Source organism: Oryza sativa, chromosome 3 (assembly GCF_034140825.1).
Source record: "Oryza sativa Japonica Group chromosome 3, ASM3414082v1".
Lineage (NCBI taxonomy): Eukaryota > Viridiplantae > Streptophyta > Magnoliopsida > Poales > Poaceae > Oryza > Oryza sativa.
In genome coordinates this window covers 2,300,933-2,320,662 of record NC_089037.1, presented here as the reverse complement: position 1 = coordinate 2,320,662, position 19,730 = coordinate 2,300,933, and the positions used below count along the sequence as shown (strand labels likewise).

The 19,730-nt window shown below is 38.9% G+C and overlaps 2 protein-coding genes across 3 annotated transcripts; both read right to left on the bottom strand.

Moving 5' to 3' along the window:
* Window positions 1-5,417: 5,417 nt before the first annotated feature.
* On the bottom strand, window positions 5,418-11,755 carry LOC4331579 (uncharacterized). The gene is made up of 4 exons (XM_026023676.2): window positions 11,453-11,755; window positions 11,082-11,358; window positions 8,499-9,807; window positions 5,418-6,496 (listed from the first exon to the last, which is right to left on the bottom strand). Exons 3-4 carry the CDS (start codon window positions 9,762-9,764, stop codon window positions 5,534-5,536), a joined length of 2,229 nt encoding a protein of 742 aa, XP_025879461.1. The 5' UTR covers window positions 9,765-9,807; window positions 11,082-11,358; window positions 11,453-11,755; the 3' UTR covers window positions 5,418-5,533.
* An 854-nt stretch (window positions 11,756-12,609) lies between these two features.
* LOC4331578 (uncharacterized) lies at window positions 12,610-17,085 on the bottom strand. Of its 2 annotated transcripts, none has more exons than XM_015773508.3 (5): window positions 16,645-17,085; window positions 14,854-15,045; window positions 14,373-14,723; window positions 14,045-14,262; window positions 12,610-13,475 (listed from the first exon to the last, which is right to left on the bottom strand). In XM_015773508.3, the coding sequence occupies exons 2-5, from the start codon at window positions 15,035-15,037 to the stop codon at window positions 12,855-12,857; spliced, it is 1,374 nt and encodes a 457-aa protein (XP_015628994.1). In that variant the 5' UTR covers window positions 15,038-15,045; window positions 16,645-17,085; the 3' UTR covers window positions 12,610-12,854. The 2 variants fall into 2 exon arrangements, with proteins under 2 accessions (XP_015628994.1, XP_015628995.1); XM_015773509.3 differs by having other exon boundaries at window positions 14,854-15,042.
* Between the last annotated feature and the right edge of the window lie 2,645 nt (window positions 17,086-19,730).

Genomic DNA, 19,730 nt, shown 5'->3' with positions numbered 1-19,730 from the left:
TTGAGATAGTAGTCATAAGTGAGTGAGTAGATATTTTTTACATGGTGTATTTATTTTTAAAATATATATATATGTAAAAGTAGGCCCTCACCTTTAGAATTTTGCCATGGTATCAACATACTAAAATTTACGTGACACTGGCATATCAACAGAAAAATATTGTTGTAAATATATTTATAAGGGAGCAGTACCTCAAGGGATCTGGATTGCTTCGCCATTGTATAAGTCATTGCTTTCCGTCAATCTATGTGCTAAATAACAATAAAATCACAAAAGCAAATTTTTTACATGATATCGTGACTTTGTTTTTTGAACTCCTAGACACGACAAAAGTGTGGTTATTTTGGAAATACACTTTTAAAATATGGTTATGTGCCGTTAAACTCCACGATCATTAAAATATATATTTCTGATAGAATAGAATAGTGAAATAGTGTGCAAGATAAAAAATAAAAAAAACTCTTAGACCCACCTGCAATATTCTACCTCTTCCTTCGTAGTTCGTACACACACCCTAACCTTCACTCCGTGCGACGGAGCCAGACCACATGGTGGCCGGCACGCGTCTATTTGCACTGGTTGGTGCATCATTAACTGTGTATGATTGTCGTTTACGCTCTGACGCGCAGGTCTTTTTAATTCAAGAGCAGGGATGCAGCTAGAAGCTTCTATTTGAGGTGCTATTCTGAATGACTTTCCCTGTCCATAGTCTTTAATTTCATACTCTTACCACGCGCCGGTTGGGACTCCAATTAACGTAGGTAGGTATTGTTGGTTCTCTTGGAGATGCATAAATTGGTTATTTTTTTTATTTTTTATGAGATTTGAGACTTTCCTCTATAGAAAAAAGAAGCAAACAGACTGATAGAAAAAATTACTAGAATAATATTCACTTCCGTATAACACACGGTAATATTACCCACTGGAGATCATTTAGTCGGGCGTATTTCACAATATAAAGTTAAATTGAGTGGTGTAAGATATATGCATGTGGATATCATGTAGCCCCATCAAAGGCCAACATAACTACCGGGTTGAGATTAGTAGATTAGTATAAAGGCACATGTATATACGACTGTAAAGATATGCAAAGAGACTTTAAAACAAAACATTTTCTAAAAACATCATTAAAATGTCAGAATTTTGACTTAGGATAAAAATTAAAATGAATTATAAGCTGAAATGGAGGGATATAGTGAAATCCATTGTGTTTTAATACATTTTAAGCAGCATGAAATCAATTTGCCCATTTAGCAATCAACCAATAGCTAGGATTCACTATACCAGTAAATTAGCAGGAAATACATATGATTAATTACTATTTTTTTTAAGGATCTGAGGGCATCAACGTGATCAAGGTGCTTAGCATTTACCACTAGTTTTAACTTGTACAAAATCGTTATTTTTAAAACTTTCCTCCCTCAGGTTACCTAAACGAGTTCTATATCGATTAGTACAATCATTATTTTCGTTAAAGTTTAAGTAAATAGGAGCTTATGAATACCTGATTGATAGGCCTATGACCTATGTTCTAACCTACTCCCTCCGGTTTCATCATTATTGGCCTTTTGAAAGAGGTTAATGTTAAGCTTTTATAATTGTAACTCTCAATAAAGACTCTAAAATAACATATATATAGATTTGTTTAACAAAATACAATAATATAAATAAAATTTATTTATTTATTGTCCATATTAAATAGAAAATCATAGTCAAAGATATATTTTGGGATCGTGTCATTGTCCAAAATGTTAAGATTGTGGAAGGGGAGGGAGTATGTAAAAAGATTCATTAGACCCATACTGTATTTTATCCCTCTATTTTTTTCCAGCCCATAAGGCATTGAAGATTTTGCAAAGAAAAGTTCAAAGGTACGTAAATGGAGTAATTGTACTATATCCAACCAACCAGCTCACATATACTCCCTCCGTCTTAAAAAATCTTAACCTAACAGAAGATGTCTAGATTTATTGTACTAGTAGGGGTCACATCCCCGCTTAGTTTGAGTTTTTTTTTACGGAGGATGTAACCCCGTTGACTTTTTCACCCTGCAAGTCATCAAATGCTGACAGACATGTCACATGGTTGCACGGGCACAAAGCCCTGCCCAGTATTGCTAGTGATTTCTGGCATTTACTGTTCTCCATGCAATGTAACCAGTGCTTAATTAGGAGTTAGCACTAATCCCACCCTAAAATTTTTCACCCTATTACATCGAACGTTTGAACACCTACATGAAATATTAAATATATGCTAAAAAATAACAAATTGCACATATTACGACTAATTTGAGAGACGAATCTTTTAAGCCTGATCGCTCCATAATTTGACAATGTGATGCTACAGTAAACATTTGCTAATGATGAATTAATTAGTCTTAATAAATTCGTCTCGAGGTTTACCGACGGATTTTATAATTAGTTTTTTTATTAGTGTCCGAACACCCCATACGATACTTTATATAATATCCAATGTGACACGCCAAAATTATGCACCCCTAATCTAAACACCCCCTATCTTTGGAATCAACAAGTGCTAAACAACTCAGAAATCTCTTACATCCAGGCATACGTCAGCTAATACAGAAGGCCGATTGTTTCCACACAGCTTTGTGTGACAGCATGAATGGAATTAGATTGCGTGCAAATTGTGAGACGAATCTTTTAAGTCTAATTGTGTCATGATTTGACAATGTGGTGCTACAGCAAACATTTGCTAATGACGGATTAATTAGGCTTAATAAATTCGTCTCGCAGGTTTCCAGGCGGAATCTATAATTTATTTTGTTATTAGTCTACGTTTACTTTAAATGTGTGTCCGTATATCCGATGTAACATGCCAAAAATTTTCATTCGCGAACTAAACAAGATATTTCCTCCATCCTAAATTAAGTTAATTTAACGTGAGATACTAAGATGTGATATATTCTAATACTATGAATCTGGACAGGTGCAAGTGTATATTCATAATATTAAGACATGTCAAATTACGTATTAAATTAACATATGGGATGGAGGAAATACCCTCAAGAGGGGCTAGGTGACCATTTCAACCGAGTTTTTCATAAGTACGCTTCTTATTATTTTCTAGATAATAACAAATCAAGATATTATATGTTGTTTATAAAGGCTTGCGGTATATGCATGGATGCATGAAGTAATAGTCCATTTACTCTTATACATAGATAACGGATAGGCTTAGAATCGAAAATGGATACTAATATATATGATGATTATTTAAAAATAATTTTAAAAATATATATGATGATCCATTGGGAATAAAAGAGTAATACTTACTCCCTCCATTTTAGTATAAATGCAACCTACTCCTCATTTGGGATTGCAGGAGTAGTATAGATGTGATATTTTCTAGAAATTCGTAGTACTCGGATATATCATACTTATACTAGGTTACACTTATATTGGGACGAAAGGAGTATTTAATTGTCTTAATTATTCGTTAAAAAACGTGCCCGCTCAACTGATCCATACGGAGTAGTTCAATGTAACATGGTGGCTCCCAGCAGTAGAAAGAACATGATGCATTGCTGAGAAAACGAACTCCGCGAACCACATGTCGACAACGACAATAGGCATATGATATTCATATTTAGAAGTTGCTTTATTTAAATATCTAAAACCAATACAAACTCTAATCCTGCCACTTCCTTCTCAACTGGAACAATATTGGACACCCAATCCACATATCTACACAGCCTAATAAATCCCACCTTCAACAATAGGTCTATCTCTTTCTTGACACGATCGTATATGTTAGGATATAAGGCCTAAACCCCGATTTTATTGGAAGCCGATGCTAAACAAGCTCATGGCTATGTCCCGTGCTTCTACTTTCGAGCCTCATCGAAACCTTGAAATTTCGCAGAATTCGACCGGTTTTTATCAGAACTGTGAACCCTATTAGTATTGTGGCCTTTAGAAATATGCTTAGGCCCCATTCTAAACTACAATTCCAAATTACCTTCTTGTTTTTCATTAGCGTGTCCATAACTGCTAAATGGTACGTACATACATACATACATACATATACATATATACATATATATACATATATATATATATATACATACATATATACACATACATATATATATATATATACATATATATATATATATATATATATATACATATATATATATATATATACATATATATATATAGCTCATATGGGGCACCATGGTGCCCGGGCACCATGGTTTCAAATGCACAAAATTACTCAAATTTTTCAAAATTTTTAAATTGTGAGTATATACCTAGTTATAAGAATTCGATTCATACATATATCTATCAACAAAACAACTCAAATTTAACTTTATTTCACAATTCATGATTACATACCTAACTAATTATATGTATGGATGCTATATACCTAGAATCAAAATCTAACAAAAACAAGTTCAAATTCAGTTCAAACTTGCTTTGAACTAGTTAGTAAAGTAGTTAATGTTAATACCTAAATAATTGAAAAAGTTTCATACTCATTTGAATTGGTTAATACTCAATTTCAACAATGGTGCCCGGGCACCATGGAGCACCAAACAAATTTACTATATATATATATATATATATATATATATATATATATATATATATATATATATATATATATATATATATATATATATATATATATATATATATATATATATATATATATATATATATATATATATATATATATATATATATATATATATATATATATAAGAGTTTCTAAGAGAAGAATTAAACAAATTTAATTTAAAGTTTATAAATCTCATGATATTCTCATGCAAAGCAATCGACATACTTAAGCAACTCGATTACTTTAACTTTGTTTTTTCTTCTCTCTCCCCTCTCCTCCATATCAGCACAAATGTGATATAGCAATTTGTACACCCCATGCAATCACCTTATTATACTCACTCTTAACATATAGATTTTACCTTGATTTTTGTTAGCGTGCTTTTAAAACTGCTAAATGGTACTCCCTTCGTCCCATAATATAAGGCATGGTCAAGCTTAGCACAGTCTTCAAAACTAATCTTTGACTTATAATTTCTCATATACTATAAATTTTATTGCAACAAAATTATAATCATCTTAAAGTAAATTTAAATGTCAATCGAATGATAATAATTTTAGCAAATAAAATTTAATTTATATTATAATAATTGCTGGTCAAATGTTTTTAAAGTTGAATCTTGAAAAGTGTGCACGTCTTATATTATAGGATAGAGGGAGTATATTTCTACGAAAAATTTTTATATATAAGTTGCTTTAAAATACCATAAAAATTTAGTTTTCAAATTTGTAATAATAAAATTTAGTTAATCATGCGTTAATGCTTTTCTAGTTTTCCATGACCTAACTGCATCTTCATTTTCATTTTCAGTGGAAATGAACATCGCCGTGTGTAGTACAGACATGGAGTATCATTTTCATTGCACTTGTTGCTACATGAGGCACAGCACCTGACAACCGCAGGCTCCAGTTCATCTAAAAACACACAACAGGTGATATTGCTGACATTAATTAACCGCGTGTGACACGGTATCCATGCCATTCTGAAACGGGTAAACGTCAGCTCTGCCGCCAGATTCACCACTGGCAGTACTGGCACTGGACCAAGAGTACTTGGCATCGATCCCTGCATGGTACAGCAGAGCCCACAGGTGCGTGATGAACTCGCCGCCGTCGCCGAGCCCCTTCTCGTGGGCGCCAACGCTCCCAAACGGCGCGAGCGATATCAGCAGCTCCGACCAGAACTCCGCCAGCTCCGTCCACATCCCCGGCTCTTTAGACGACTTGTTGAGCTCCCGCCCTTTTAGCAGCGCCGCCGCGAGCGCCTCGCCTTTTCTTATCATGCAATCATCGCCACCACAACTCCTGTCACAGCTGCTGTCATGCCTAACCAATGTCTTGCAGGTATGCCTAACAGAGGTGTTGCCAACCGGCAGCAGCTTCGGATTGTAGAACACCAGGTAGGCGCAGTACTTGGACAGCGCGGTGGCCACCTGATAGCTCTCGACGGGTTCATGCGGCGATTGCTGCTCAAGTTTGCACGTCGCGACGTGCCACACGACGATGGTCTCGATCTCCGCTAGTTGGCAGTACGTCAAGAGCTCCTCGCTCTCGGCCTGTAGCTTGCTTCTTGTGAGCAGACGCAGACCCTGAGTCAACTGTTTCCTGTTGCTCAGAAGCGTCTCGCATAGCGCCTTCTCCACGGACTCCGGAACCGGCCGGAGGCTCTTGCCTTTCTTGATGCGGTAGTCTTTGTCGTCGGTGAGCAGGATAAACGATCTCACCATGTGGTACAACCTGACGATGCGTTCAGGGATGTAGCCTTTCTTCGCCCCGTTGAGAAGGTCGAACTGTCCTAGGGAGCTTCCGATCGTCTCAGCTAACTTGCCGTGGCATACCAACCACAGAATACGGTCAAGGAGACAGCATCGCACGTACCGTTTCCGGACGTATTCAGAAACAACCATAACCTGAAAACGCAGATCGAGTTCAGAGGACATATACTTTGTCGGGAAACTCTCATGAAAATGCACGCATTTTCAGTGAAAATATTGTTTGCTCCATAAGAAATCAGCTAGGCCTTTTTTTAGTTTGCTCCATAAGAAGTTTAGAACCAACATGAAAAATGCATACATCGATTCTAATCTTGAGGGGTTGCGCCCTTGTATACAATTTTTTTCTCTCAAATTCAATGCAAATGATTGTGAAAAAAATCTAAAAAGTTTTGTCAATATAGAGTAGAATGACATCTATTACTTGGCAGCAAATAAAGTTCAAATTGAATTATACATTGAGAAGGAAAAAAGAAAGATAAATTTGACTATGAATAGTACCAGTACTGTTTGTACACTAGATTTGTCTTATTTAATTTTTAATATGTGAGCTGAGTTTACATTAAAACTTTTTTTTCGCGAACGCACATTAAAAACTTTTGAGGCATACAATAGACGACGATGGATTAATTTAACACATATCTCGCATTGTTCTTAATATATATATTGGTCAATTAATCAACTTTTTTTCAACTGGCCGGCGTAAACTAGCCAAAATTTTATTAAGCAAGAGAAAAAGGCGTACAGTATATACTCTCCCGGACTTTAGTCAAAATCAAACTGCTTTTAGTTTGGAGAGTGAGACATTGTATTGTGTCTATGTTGCGATTGGACAAAAACGCTCGACTGTGGCACAATTAGTTCAAATTCTTTCAGAAGCGAATGCTTTGGAATATTCCATTCTTGTAGCAGCCACCGCTTCGGATCCTGCTCCTCTGCAATTTCTGGCCCCATATTCAGGGTGTGCCATGGGGGAATATTTCCGCGATAATGGAATGCACGCATTAATTATATATGATGATCTAAGTAAACAGGCGACTAAATTTATAAAAAAAATAGTAATATTTTCAATCAAAAATTTATTATAAAAATATATTTAAATATTAATTTAATAAAACTAATTTGGTAATCTAAATATTACTATATTTGTCTATAAACGTAATTAAATTTAAAGCAGTTTAACTTTTACCAAAGACACTATTTTTTATAATCTGAAACGGAAGAAGAAACAGAAGTAGTTTGTAACGATATGGTTGCTGAGCGTTGCCTAACGAGAACGCGCAACCAGCCTAGCACCAGCCGTGCGCCTACTCCTTTTTTTTTTTTTTGAGTTACAGAGTCGACGTACCGCTACCGGCTCCCTACGGATCATTCAAGTACTATAGAACGATTGATTCAGAGCGTATTTCTGCTACCAATTTAACGGTGAGAATTAAATATTCTCTAGTCTTGTTTAGTTCTAAACTTTTTATTCAAACTTACAACTTTTTCATCACATCAAAACTTTCCTACACACATAAATTTCTAACTTTTTCATCAGATCTTTTTAATTCCAACCAAACTACCAATTTTGACGTAAACTAAACACACCCAAAGTAAAGGCTTTCTATAATGCCATCAATACGTAACCATGCATGTGACAGGCTTTTGGACTAGTTTAAAAAATAGCGCTCTCTTGTACATGAATAAAATATATCCTACATATAAAAAACCAATCACGTTGAGATTAAGCTTGTGCAGTGGCGGACCTAGACTGAGAAAACTAGAGGGGACAAGGCGTCAAGGTCGAATGATTTAAATTTGTAGTACATCGAAAGAGCTACTTAAAAGCTTAATCACTTAAAGAACCAATAATCATGACTAAGCTATAATATAGTAGGATTGGTAGCTTAATTGCTGGAGGAAGCAAAAGCACTGCCCCTGAGCATGTGGACTATATCATTTTCTTTTTAAAAAAAGTTGTGGACTATATCATTTAAACAGTGTGGTCTTGATAATCTCTTTTCCTTTTATGAATGGGAAAAAAATCTTTTAGTCATAGATAAACTTGTTCGTATGAAAATGCAATAATTATCATAGTGCCCAAATGTTTATACTCCACTACAAAAAGGTTAAAAAAGAAGGAAAATGTATGAGATACCTTGGTCCAGTCGGAGAAGAGGTGCATGAAGAACTCGCATATGTCCATCGCCGTAACCATGAACACAATAACAAAAGTGATAATCAGATCCACGTTCTTGCCGTTGACCAAGTTGGGCGTGCTCTTGCGGGGAATCCGGTAGTGGTGGATCGCTGACGAGATGATCCACAGTGACACGCCGAGCGTCGCTGCGAACAGCACGACGCTGACGACCGGAAAGCCGTAGCTGAACAAGATGGGGTACTTGGTGAAGCTCATGTCTCTCGCAAAGCCAAGCTCTGCCCGGACAACTCGAAACGTCCGCTCCGGGTCCGGGATGAGGCCGTCGAAAACGAGCTTCTGCGCCTTGCTCCGCTCGTTCTCCGACGCATTAACGCCGGCGAACTTCCGCCTAAGCAGCTTGCACAGCGCGAAGGACAGGCAGATGTCCTTCAGCTTGTCGCCGCGATTATCAGTCTTGAGGAGCTCCCCCTTGCACGTCCACACCTTATCGACGGTGACGACGACCACCGTATCGTCCGCTTCTTGAGTTTGTCTAATCGGCGGCGTCAACTTTGGCTCGTAGGTCATACCATCGACGATCGTGGTTTCCAACTTGGAGTCGCCAACGATAAGGTACTTGTAGTCCTCCATGGAGAAGCCGCCAGCTTCAGCGTCTGTGTTGCTCAACTCGTGCTCGTGCTTCATGTAGTCCGCGACGCGGCTGGTGTTCCCGTCACCGTACTTTCGGTTGCCGTTCTTGAACAGGACGATCCGCTCCAAGAACTTGGCGACCATGAGTGCCCAGAGCGCCCAGAGCGGGTACCGGAACTGCGAGGCATGGGAGTAGTACCGGACGTAGAGGCCGAGCACCACAATGTTGCTGCAGCGCGTGAACTCGTGGACGGCGAGGTCGGAGAGGCGGGCGGAGACGCCGTAGCCGGAGATGGTGTAGACGCCCTCGTAGCCGGCGAGGAGGAGGATGCCCCAGAGCAGGTAGAGGTCGTTGCGGAACGGCATGGAGAGCAGCATGGCGAACATGCTGACGAGGAACCGGGTCACCGGCTGCGTCACGGCGAAGAGGAACCCCTTGATGAGGTGGCTGGAGCTCCACAGCCGGTGCCGCGACGCCGTCAGGAAGTAGGCCAGCGCCAGCGCCACCGCCACGAAGCAAGCCTTGGTCTCCACGATGATTCGCAGCGCCTCCACCGAGACCAGCCCGTCCACATTGCTGCAGTGCCGGTACTTGAGTGGCGGTGGCGCCATCACTGCCGGAGTGGATGCCATTGCAGTGTGAGCTTAGCTCCCAACTGAGGAAATGGATATTATACTGCGTGTACAAGTGACTGTCAGTCTGGCACGATGGATATATATATATATATATATATATATATATATATATATATATATATATATATATATTAAATTTGTTTGGTGCTCCATGGTGCCCGGGCACCATTGTTGAAATTGAGTATATACCCAATTCAAATGAGTATGAAACTTTTTCAAACACTCATATGGGGCACCATGGTGCCCGGGCACCATGGTTTCAAATGCACAAAATTACTCAAATTTTTCAAAATTTTTAAATTGTGAGTATATACCTAGTTATAAGAATTCAATTCATACATATATCTATCAACAAAACAACTCAAATTTAACTTTATTTCACAATTCATGATTACATACCTAACTAATTATATGTATGGATGCTATATACCTAGAATCAAAATCTAACAAAAACAAGTTCAAATTCAGTTCAAACTTACTTTGAACTAGTTAGTAAAGTAGTTAATGTTAATACCTAAATAATTGAAAAAGTTTCATACTCATTTGAATTGGTTATATACTCAATTTCAACAATGGTGCCCGGGCACCATGGAGCACCAAACAATTTTAATATATATATATATATATATATATATATATATATATATATATATATATATATATATATATATATATATATATATATATATATATATATATATATATATATATATATATATATTATATACACGAACACCCTGACAGAATGACAGAAACCATAGCACTTTGTTTACCGTAATAACCAATTGCGTGTGGAAGCGACTCAAGCGAGTCAACTGTGCATCATTAACTGTGTATGATTGTGTCGTTTGCGCTCCGACGTGCAGGTCTTTTAAATTTAAGAGCAGGGATGCTAACTAGAAGCTTCTAACAACTAATTGAGGAGCTATTCTCAATGACTTTCCCTGGTCTTAATTTCTTACTCATCTGTCAGCTTCCTCCATTCTTCTTGACAACAATCCTCCACAACAATCCTCAACACACACTGACACACAATGAAACTATTTCTCCCTAGAAAATCATTTTTATTAATACAGCCAGTAGCAAATCTAGAATTTAGCATATGGGTAGTCCGACCTAATTTTTTTTTTCTAAACATAATAAATCTAACGATACTAATATATACAATGCAAGTATAAATAATAAAATAGACCAAATTACCAAAAACTTACCATGATATATTAACAAAACATCTTAAAATATATAAAATTAGTAATTAAGTAAAAAATTTATTTAAACAAGCTTGTACGGCTATGAAAGTTTAAAGAAAATTACCGTATTACTTTTTCTTCTTATCGGTTCTACGTCTTCTAATGGCTATGAAAGTATTAATTATATCCTCTCCATCCACTTTAAAGAAAACATCCCGCTCAATGAATGTGACTAGACAATCATCCAAAAGGCCATCACCCATCTTATTTCTCAACATCTTGTTCTCTAGTGTGCTCCTCAATCACAACCGGGGAAGAAGGCAATTTAAAAGCATTCTTCTTTTCTGCATGTTTTCGAAAAAGCGATGCAATATCTCCATCTTTCTTTATGATTCAACAATCTACAATACAATACTACAATTTAATCTCACAATGCATAAGAGTTCAAGATTTTAAAACTAAAAATTGAAAAGGGTAGACAAGTAGAAAACCTACAACTAAAATTGTTGCCTTGTGTTGGCGCGGGCGGCTGATCGGCTCGACGACGGCTCCTCACGGCGGCGGCCGCGGCACACGAACAGCAGTCAGGCGTCAGCAGGTCAGCACCAGGTCGACGCGGCGTCGCGCCGCGGCGGCGTGGGCGTGGGGGCGCGGGCGCCGCAGCAGGTCGCGCGTGGGCTGGGCGGCTGGCGGCGGCGTGGCTTTGCCTCTGTGATCGGCCGGTTGCTCGCGTGTCGCGTCACGGCGTGGTCTCGTCGCTGTGGCTAGGGCAGTGGCTAGGCTAGGGCGATGAGGAGAGACCGAGAGAGACAGATATAGAGTTGCGTGATCGCGTTGGATCGATTCGATACGTAGTTACGTACGCGCGCGTGTGGGGCCTGTGGTGCCGTCGTTAGAGCCTGGGGTAGGGAGGGCGTGCGGCTAGCGAAGGGGATTATATCGCTTCTTTTTTTTCCTTTCGCTGGGCCTCTGTGCCGTTCTTTTCGCTGGGCCTGTGGTGCGTCTTCTTTCGCTGGGCCTGTGTGCCGTCGTTAGGGCGTGGGGTAGGGATGGGATAGGGAAGGGGATTATATCGCTTCTTTTTTTTCTTTCGCTATTTTTTTTTAATAATAGGGGAATCCATCGCTGTTTTTTATTGTATCCGCCATTGAATATAGCACAATTAGTTCAAATCCAGCCAAAATTTGTTCGAATTTTAATTATTATTTTTGGGGGCCTGAAATTTTAGAACCCCACCCCACCTCCCCACCAAAAAAATGCCTTTCCACAATGATATAACCCTGCTTGCGATAACAAGAGATAGGCAACTATTGTTCATACGTCAGAACTTTCTTCCAAAAAGCGATTCTTTTTATGGCGGAATAAGTCTATTTTGTCTCCCTTCTCTTGTATTTGGTCTAATCACATACCTCAACCGCAAAATCAGATATAACGCATCCCCAAACTTAAAAACCTGTGCAAATTGATTATTTCGGTGGTTTTGAAAGCAATTTTGCTGACGTGACAATGTTAAATTGATCCAAGTATACTGACGTTAATTAGCCAAAATTAATTGACCAACAAAACTAAATAAAAAAACTAAAACCGTATAGTATTCTTTTAGATCCGGCACGAGAGCATAGCACTAGTTTACAAATTTAGCCACGAAAACGAGCGTGCAACCTGCTAATTAACATTAATAGATTTTATGATGAAGAACCACACCAATCCTAGACCCATCAATGTTCATTGTCGTTCATTGGGTAGTACCTAAGTCTTGCAGACTACCAGTACATCGTTATACCAAGGCAAACTAAATAGTACATGTACAAGAGCATGTACAAGATCAGTTGTACATTTTTTATTGTTATACCAAGGCAGCACTTCTTGAGATGGAACAGCTTACATTGACATCGTGTTATCGCACCAACACGAACTTGCGACCAAGTTTCATGGACCTTTCCCTCCATCGCTTCTTCATGGCAGCCGTCCAACTAATCTTCACCTGTAGCTTATAAGGGCCTTGCTCGAGAGTGCATTCTTCATCATTTTGTCCTAGATAGAGCTCAAATTCAGCCTCGTCTTCACCCTCAAAAACACATATGTTGAGCACAAGTATATCTTCCAGTTCAACAGCTACAAAACGACGAGTTAACTCGACAGATCCATCAACCCCAAGTACTGTCTTAGTGCCTGCCACTTTACTCTCATACAGAACGATTTTGTTTTCATGGTCTTCAGTTGTCCAAGCAGTTACTTTGCCATTGAAATTGGATACAACCCCTTGAATGTTGACTGCAACACAAGCTTCTATGGCTGATTCAACAGGCGAATACACCAAAATGACAGTACTCAGACAGCTTCGTAGCCATAAAGTCACGGGTCGAATTAGACAAGCATCAGCATGGTGTTCACGCACACCTTTGCAAAAAACTTTGTCAACATCACCATCCACCCTAACCTTCAGATGGAACTCAAAATACACTCTATCTAATGCACCAAGTGCACGATTAGGTCCTGTCAGTGTTAGTGTATCCTCCTGCACATGTATCAGTCAAATATAAAACGCTAGCAACATTTTGAAACTCTTATATATATGTTCAATTGAGCAACACACCAACCAATGAAAAATTTATAATTTCCTCATTCGAAAAATGACTTCGGATAGTGACAGTAACTCGTAAATATAAACCACTTTTAATTTCTATTACGGATTTTTGAAGTTCAATATTACAAATCCCTTTCCTTACTTCTTTCAAGCACAACATGTGTTTTTTATATATTTCACGTTCTAGTGAATATAACATATGTCAATTTGATAGGCGCTAATTACTTGAATGCATGCACAGTTAAGCTTGGAAAAGTACATTAACATGCATTAATGCTTTTTTCCTGCATTTACTGTTGGAGAGAAGCAAACATATTTTTGTAAAAGTAAATAATTTCTAATAATCAAGGACCAAATTTTGTCATAAGTTTTACCTCATTGAAAAACTATTTAGTAAACAAGGATCAAATGGTTCATAGCAATATGGTATTAAATAGCAATTTGGATTTGATCAGTAAATAGTATTAATCTAGTAAGGAGGGGATGAATTGGTTACAAACCGGTGAAGTGATGAGCTGGGGATCATCCCTGTCACGCCTGAACAAATAGACACACCTGAAGTCATACTCATCCCTAGCCAACACAGTGCCAAATACGCTGATAGGGTAACCCACATCAGACTCGGTCACCTTGATAGATGAGATATTCATAGAGTGCACCATCCATGTATATTCCGAGCAATTGAGCGATTTGACCGGTGGCCCACGCCCAAGTTTTGCTGTAATGAACAGATACAAATATTCAAATAGTTAGAGAGGATGCATACAAATATTGCTTGGACAATACGGATACTACACACAAGGATGATACTCGAATGGATGTACTCACACTCTTTATCAAGGTCAAATAAGGCTATGTTCCGAAAGCAAAATCGGGTAGGAACATAGCGACCCAGCTTGAGGTTGTACTCAGTGATCTCCCGGCAGCGAGCCATGTGAAGAACCTCAACCACCTTAATGAGCTCCGACTCCTCCTTCACAGAAGCCATGTGACCTTGCTCAAGCTCCTTGGCAGCAGCCATATCACCTAGCTCGACATCCCTAGCGTCCCGCTCATGCACCACGTCCCTCATCTCGGTGTTATCAACATCCATAGTGCACCGCTCATCCACATCCCTCATCTCGTTGTTGTCCCCATTCTTGTCACTCGTGTGTTTTGTGAACGGACTTCCAATCATAGCTGTATAAAAAACATTGTAGTGAGATGGACAAGCTCAGAGGGATTTATAGATATAAATATAATACATATATGCTGACTCAATCAGATGAGCAAATAAGAAAAAAAATAAACAATATTATAATATACTTACATAAATCTTTCTCCAAATCGATGCGACGACGACCAGAACAATCCACAGGTAGAGCCTTCCCCTCCAGTGTGAGCTCCCGCTTACGGTTAGTCACAAGAACCGGCAGATTCTGTCCATCCACAGCCGCGGCCGCCGCACCACCACCATCGGTGTCCATACCGACCTGCTTGCTCGAGTCCGCCATCTTTGCTGCTGAAGCCGATGAAGAAGAAAAGATACATGGGTGAGATTGATTGAGGGAGAGTTCTTTCCTTTGGTTGTGGCCACGAGAGAAACACGATAAATATAAGGGACTGCCTTAGTTGTGTCACTAATTACACTAAAATTTCCTAGCGTTAGAATATAATATGGGAGAGAAGAAAAAACAACACAAAGCAAAAATACAGTTAGTAGAAGTCATAACTAACAAAACTAGGTGTCAGCCATAGCTAACAAAACTAGGAATTCCTAGTGACCAACATCATTACTCATTGTCAGTGAACTAACAAAACAAGGAATTCTTAGTATCTAACGAAACAGTATGTACAAATTTCACATAGCTATTTATATCGACTGGTCATGATTTTAGGAGATGACAAGACTAACAAACTAGGTGTCGTTAATAGCTAACAAAACTAAACACTAGTAGACGATAAAACTAACAAAACTAAGAACTTCTAGTAGCCGACAGAATTACGCATTTTCAGTGAACTATCAAAGCTAGCAATTCCTAGTATCTAACAAAACAATATGTGCAAATTTTGCATAGCTATTTAGATCGACTGGTCATGCTTTTAGGAGATGACAAAACTACGTACTGTTAGTAATAATATTACTAGTTGACAAAATTAAGTACTTTTAGTGAACTTAATTAAAACCCTGCATTACAAAACCGACACAATGTACTATATTTTCTTGATTACACAACAGAACCAGACTATGCTAGATGAAATTTAAACAAAATAAATAAATCATAAATACAAAACTAGAGCAATGTCTGGAAATTAACTAGAGTAACATGTAAATCAGAAAAATATAAAACTTTAACACGGAATACTAATTACTCATAATAGCTAAAAAGAGAGACCTAGCTGTCAAGACATTAGAAATCAAGCACTGTTAACTACAAAGTCACTAGCTTGTCCAGTTGTCATTATGAAAATCTAACTGATGCAAGACCTGTATTCCAAAGACAATATATTGCTGCAATTTTCAGCACTTGAAAATTTCGGAAGATATCAAAAACTCTATCTTTATATAGCAATATGTAAAGAACGGAAAACCAACCATACAGTGTAAGACAATCAAACAAAACAATCTTCAGAGAGAATTCTTGGCTGGTTTGCTTGTGCCCTGCCAGGAAGGGGCAGATCTAAAAGCAGCCAACGAGAACTCCCCCATCCCATCCCCCTTCCCCTAACTCCATTATTCATTCTCTCTGAATGAGATCAGAAGCCTCTACCTCCCTAACTCCATTCTCTCTAAAGCAGATCAGAAGAAAGAAAAGAAATATATCAATAATCCTCCATTATTCATTCTCTCTGAAGCAGATCAGAAGCCTCTACCTCCCTAACTCCATACTCTCTAAAGCAGATCAGAAGAAAGAAAAGAAATAAATCAACAATCTTTATAGATCAGACAACATTGCCAATAACAAAGGTTCTGCAGCGATCCTATTAGTATGATTGGCAAAATCAAATTTTATGACAGAGCGTGGGGGCCAAACCAACATGAAACTGAGTACAAACAATCCCTAAACTCCATTACGAATCAGAGAAATTCGGAGCAAGAAGCTAAAGCTAACAAAAGTACCTCGAAAAGAGGCGTGTAGAATCCGATAGGCACGCCGGTGGAGTCCGTCCTGGCTGCCGCGCCCACCTGGAGGAGTCGTCGGTGCGTCCGTGCCACGGCCGGCGCGGCGGAAGCGAGAGACCCGCAAGTACGGCGTTGGTGAGAAAGGGAGACCAACGGCTGCGACGAGGACGCCCCGACGGAGGAGGAGTGCGAGGGCGCTGGCACTCCGGCGGCGGCGGCGACCAGTGGGATGGCGCAGCTGTTCCCCCTCACTCCGGCCAGATTCGGGTTAGGGATAGTGATATGGATTGCGATTGATAACGCGTCCTAAAAGATTTGATCGAGGAGATTTGTTGCAATTTCATCGCATCCGAAAATGATCGGGGAACATACAGTTGCCTCGGACGCCGCAGCTCAGAGGAGGAAAGAGGCGGCGTCGCGGCAAGGAATAAGAAAAGCAACCTGATCGGACCCCTCCACATTGATTGATGCAATGCGCCAACACAAATTTTGCCAATCAATTCCATGAATCAAGGCTAATCAAATCCTGTGAATCGACCAAATCAATCTTTTTTTTCTCTTTGGATAAAATCCTTTTGATCTTCTTCCCTACAATGCCGTTATAGAGTAGTACTCCACTCCATATTAGTAATAGACAAAAAAAAAAAAAAAGACCTTAAGTCAATTCAAGAAGCTATGGGCACGCCAGCGGAAAGGCTAACGGACGATCGATCGCTACCAGCAATCGTTTTTCTTCCTTTTTTTTCTTTTTTTTCTTTTTCCTCTCTCAGTAAGTTTATACACTTACTAAGTTTATAAGTCGAAAGTTTATATACCCGATTCAAATTCAAATTTGAATTCAAATATTTTATATTTTCCTCTTTTACTAAGTTTATATACCTAAAGTTTACACATCTAAAGTTTATCCACCTAAAGTTTGTAGAGCGAATGTTTATAAGTCAAAAGTTTATATTCCCGATTCAAATTCAAATTTGAATTCAAATATTTTATATTTTTCTATTTTAGTAAGTTCATACACCTATAGTTTACATATCTAAAGTTTATCCACCCAAAATTTGTAGAGCGAATGTTTATAAGTTAAAAGTTTATATACCCGATTCAAATTCAAATTCGAATTCAAATATTATATATATATATATATAATATTTCTATACACAAAATTTATGCATGCAAAGTTTACGGTATAAAGTCTATGCACAAGAATGAGAGTAGTATATTTTTTTTCCTGATTTTCTTTTACTAATTTTTTTTAAAAAAAATTTATAATGTAATAGAAAAGTAAAAAAGAGAGATGAAAGAGGAGTATTAGTAGGGAGGACCGGGTTATGGCTAGGAAGAGAGAGGAGCGATCACCCGCCCACTAGCAAGTAGTAGCAACCCCCCTGGCCGCTGACCTCTTCACCCCTTTTCCTCTTTCGGATGTTGATAAAAGGCACTTTCTGAGCGACACTGTCCGAAGCAACTCTTCAAGAACCCAAACCGGAACACGGACGGAACCAGATTCGGTCATGGGCTCATGGCATCCGCATGATGGGACTCTCGAGTTGCACAGCACCAACCTCCAAATAAAAACCGCAGCCCTCCCCCCTCTAATAACATCGCACAGCGCGTCACAGTCGACGAAACCCGCGGCTCGCAGGAAGAAAACAAAGCAGCAACACATCAGACGACTACCTGTGGAGATTATGGATACCCCATATCTGTATGACAGTTATACTTTAGTCGGATATATGGTACCAAATATAGATAGAATATCTTTATGAGGACTCGGGTTAGTTTTTAACTTGTATGTCAAGGAAATACCCGAGATCCTAGTCGATTACGATTGTATTTTATCTATAATCCCATATTCCGTTAGGATATGGACTGTATTTTGTAAAGCGGATTCCTTCCCCTATATAAGGAGGGTCCGTGTGCCTCTTGGGGCACGATTCTTTTTTCTAGTTTACACAATCAATAACACACTCGGCGGAATCATCCCCGGACAGGAGTAGGGTATTACTTCTTGAATAAGAAGGCATGTGTAACGCTCCGCTTTTCGTGAGACGTTAAAAACTAATTCGGCAAAAATCCTAATTGCGAAAATTTCGTTCCTTGAGTGTTGAGTCTAAGTTGTGCCAAAGATTTCAATTTAAATCCCTCCCTTGTCTCGATACCCTGTTATCAAAGATCGTCTCCTCAAAATTTCCATCCCAATGTAGTCCCGAAGCTCGATTCCTTCTATTCGGAATCCCCTCCTGGAACCCCATCCGTGAACTTTGTCGAATGCCCGAACCCTAACTCCGTCCAAGGATTCACCTTCGCGTCATAAACTCTCTCCTTGGTTCCTTCAAACCGATTCTCAAATTCGAATTCAACCTCTCAGGTTTTGATTCATCTATCTTTCTCTCTGTATTGGTTCATCAATCTACCCTTGTTTTCTTTCTCGAACTTCTGACCCAAGTCTGAATATGCAAATCGAGATCACTTCCACCCTTGAACTCTAAACCCCAAGATTCAATCCCTTTCGCCTTGAGTTCTCCCCAAAATGATTTCCGTTTCGAAATAACCTCGAAGTCCGAACCCTTCTATTCAGACTTCTCTCCAAAATCCTTACCCACATATCTCGTTGAGTAGTCAAACTCAAACTCCCAAGTTACACTCTCTTTCTCTAAATTATCCATCCCCCTTTGACTCGTCTCCAAATATTGTTCCCTTCCTTGACTCCTTCCTATTCTCCCGAGACCGAGTATCAACCTCGAAATTCGAATCCAGACTCCAACTCTAAAACCTCCCAATTAAATCTCTCTATGAAAGTCTATTTAACCTCCCTCATAGGTTGGATTCCTTCTTCCTTTTTCCGGTCCACCTCTTCCTTCTCTTCCATCCCATCTCTCTCTGAGTCTCGATCTATCTATCTATCGATCGATCCATCTATCTATCTACTATACCTATCTATCTGTTTATCAATCCATCTGTCTATCCGTCCCTCTACCTATCAACCTACCTTTCTGTCTATCTATCTATCCATGGCATTCTACCGCTATCTCCCTTGTTCCATTTTTGAATAATGATCTTCCCTTTTTGAAATCCTCTGAAATAAT

Bases quoted from the DNA above. Each gene is read 5' to 3' on its own strand.
- LOC4331579 (XM_026023676.2), bottom strand. From the start codon at position 9,764: ATGGCATCCACTCCGGCAGTGATGGCGCCACCGCCACTCAAGTACCGG. The intron at 6,497-8,498 runs GTATCTCATACA...CTGCGTTTTCAG, and splicing joins TCTTCTCCGACTGGACCAAG to GTTATGGTTGTTTCTGAATA.
- LOC4331578 (XM_015773508.3), bottom strand. From the start codon at position 15,037: ATGGCGGACTCGAGCAAGCAGGTCGGTATGGACACCGATGGTGGTGGT. The intron at 14,724-14,853 runs GTAAGTATATTA...TTTTTTATACAG, and splicing joins CGATTTGGAGAAAGATTTAT to CTATGATTGGAAGTCCGTTC. The intron at 13,476-14,044 runs GTTTGTAACCAA...ATACATGTGCAG, and splicing joins CCCAGCTCATCACTTCACCG to GAGGATACACTAACACTGAC.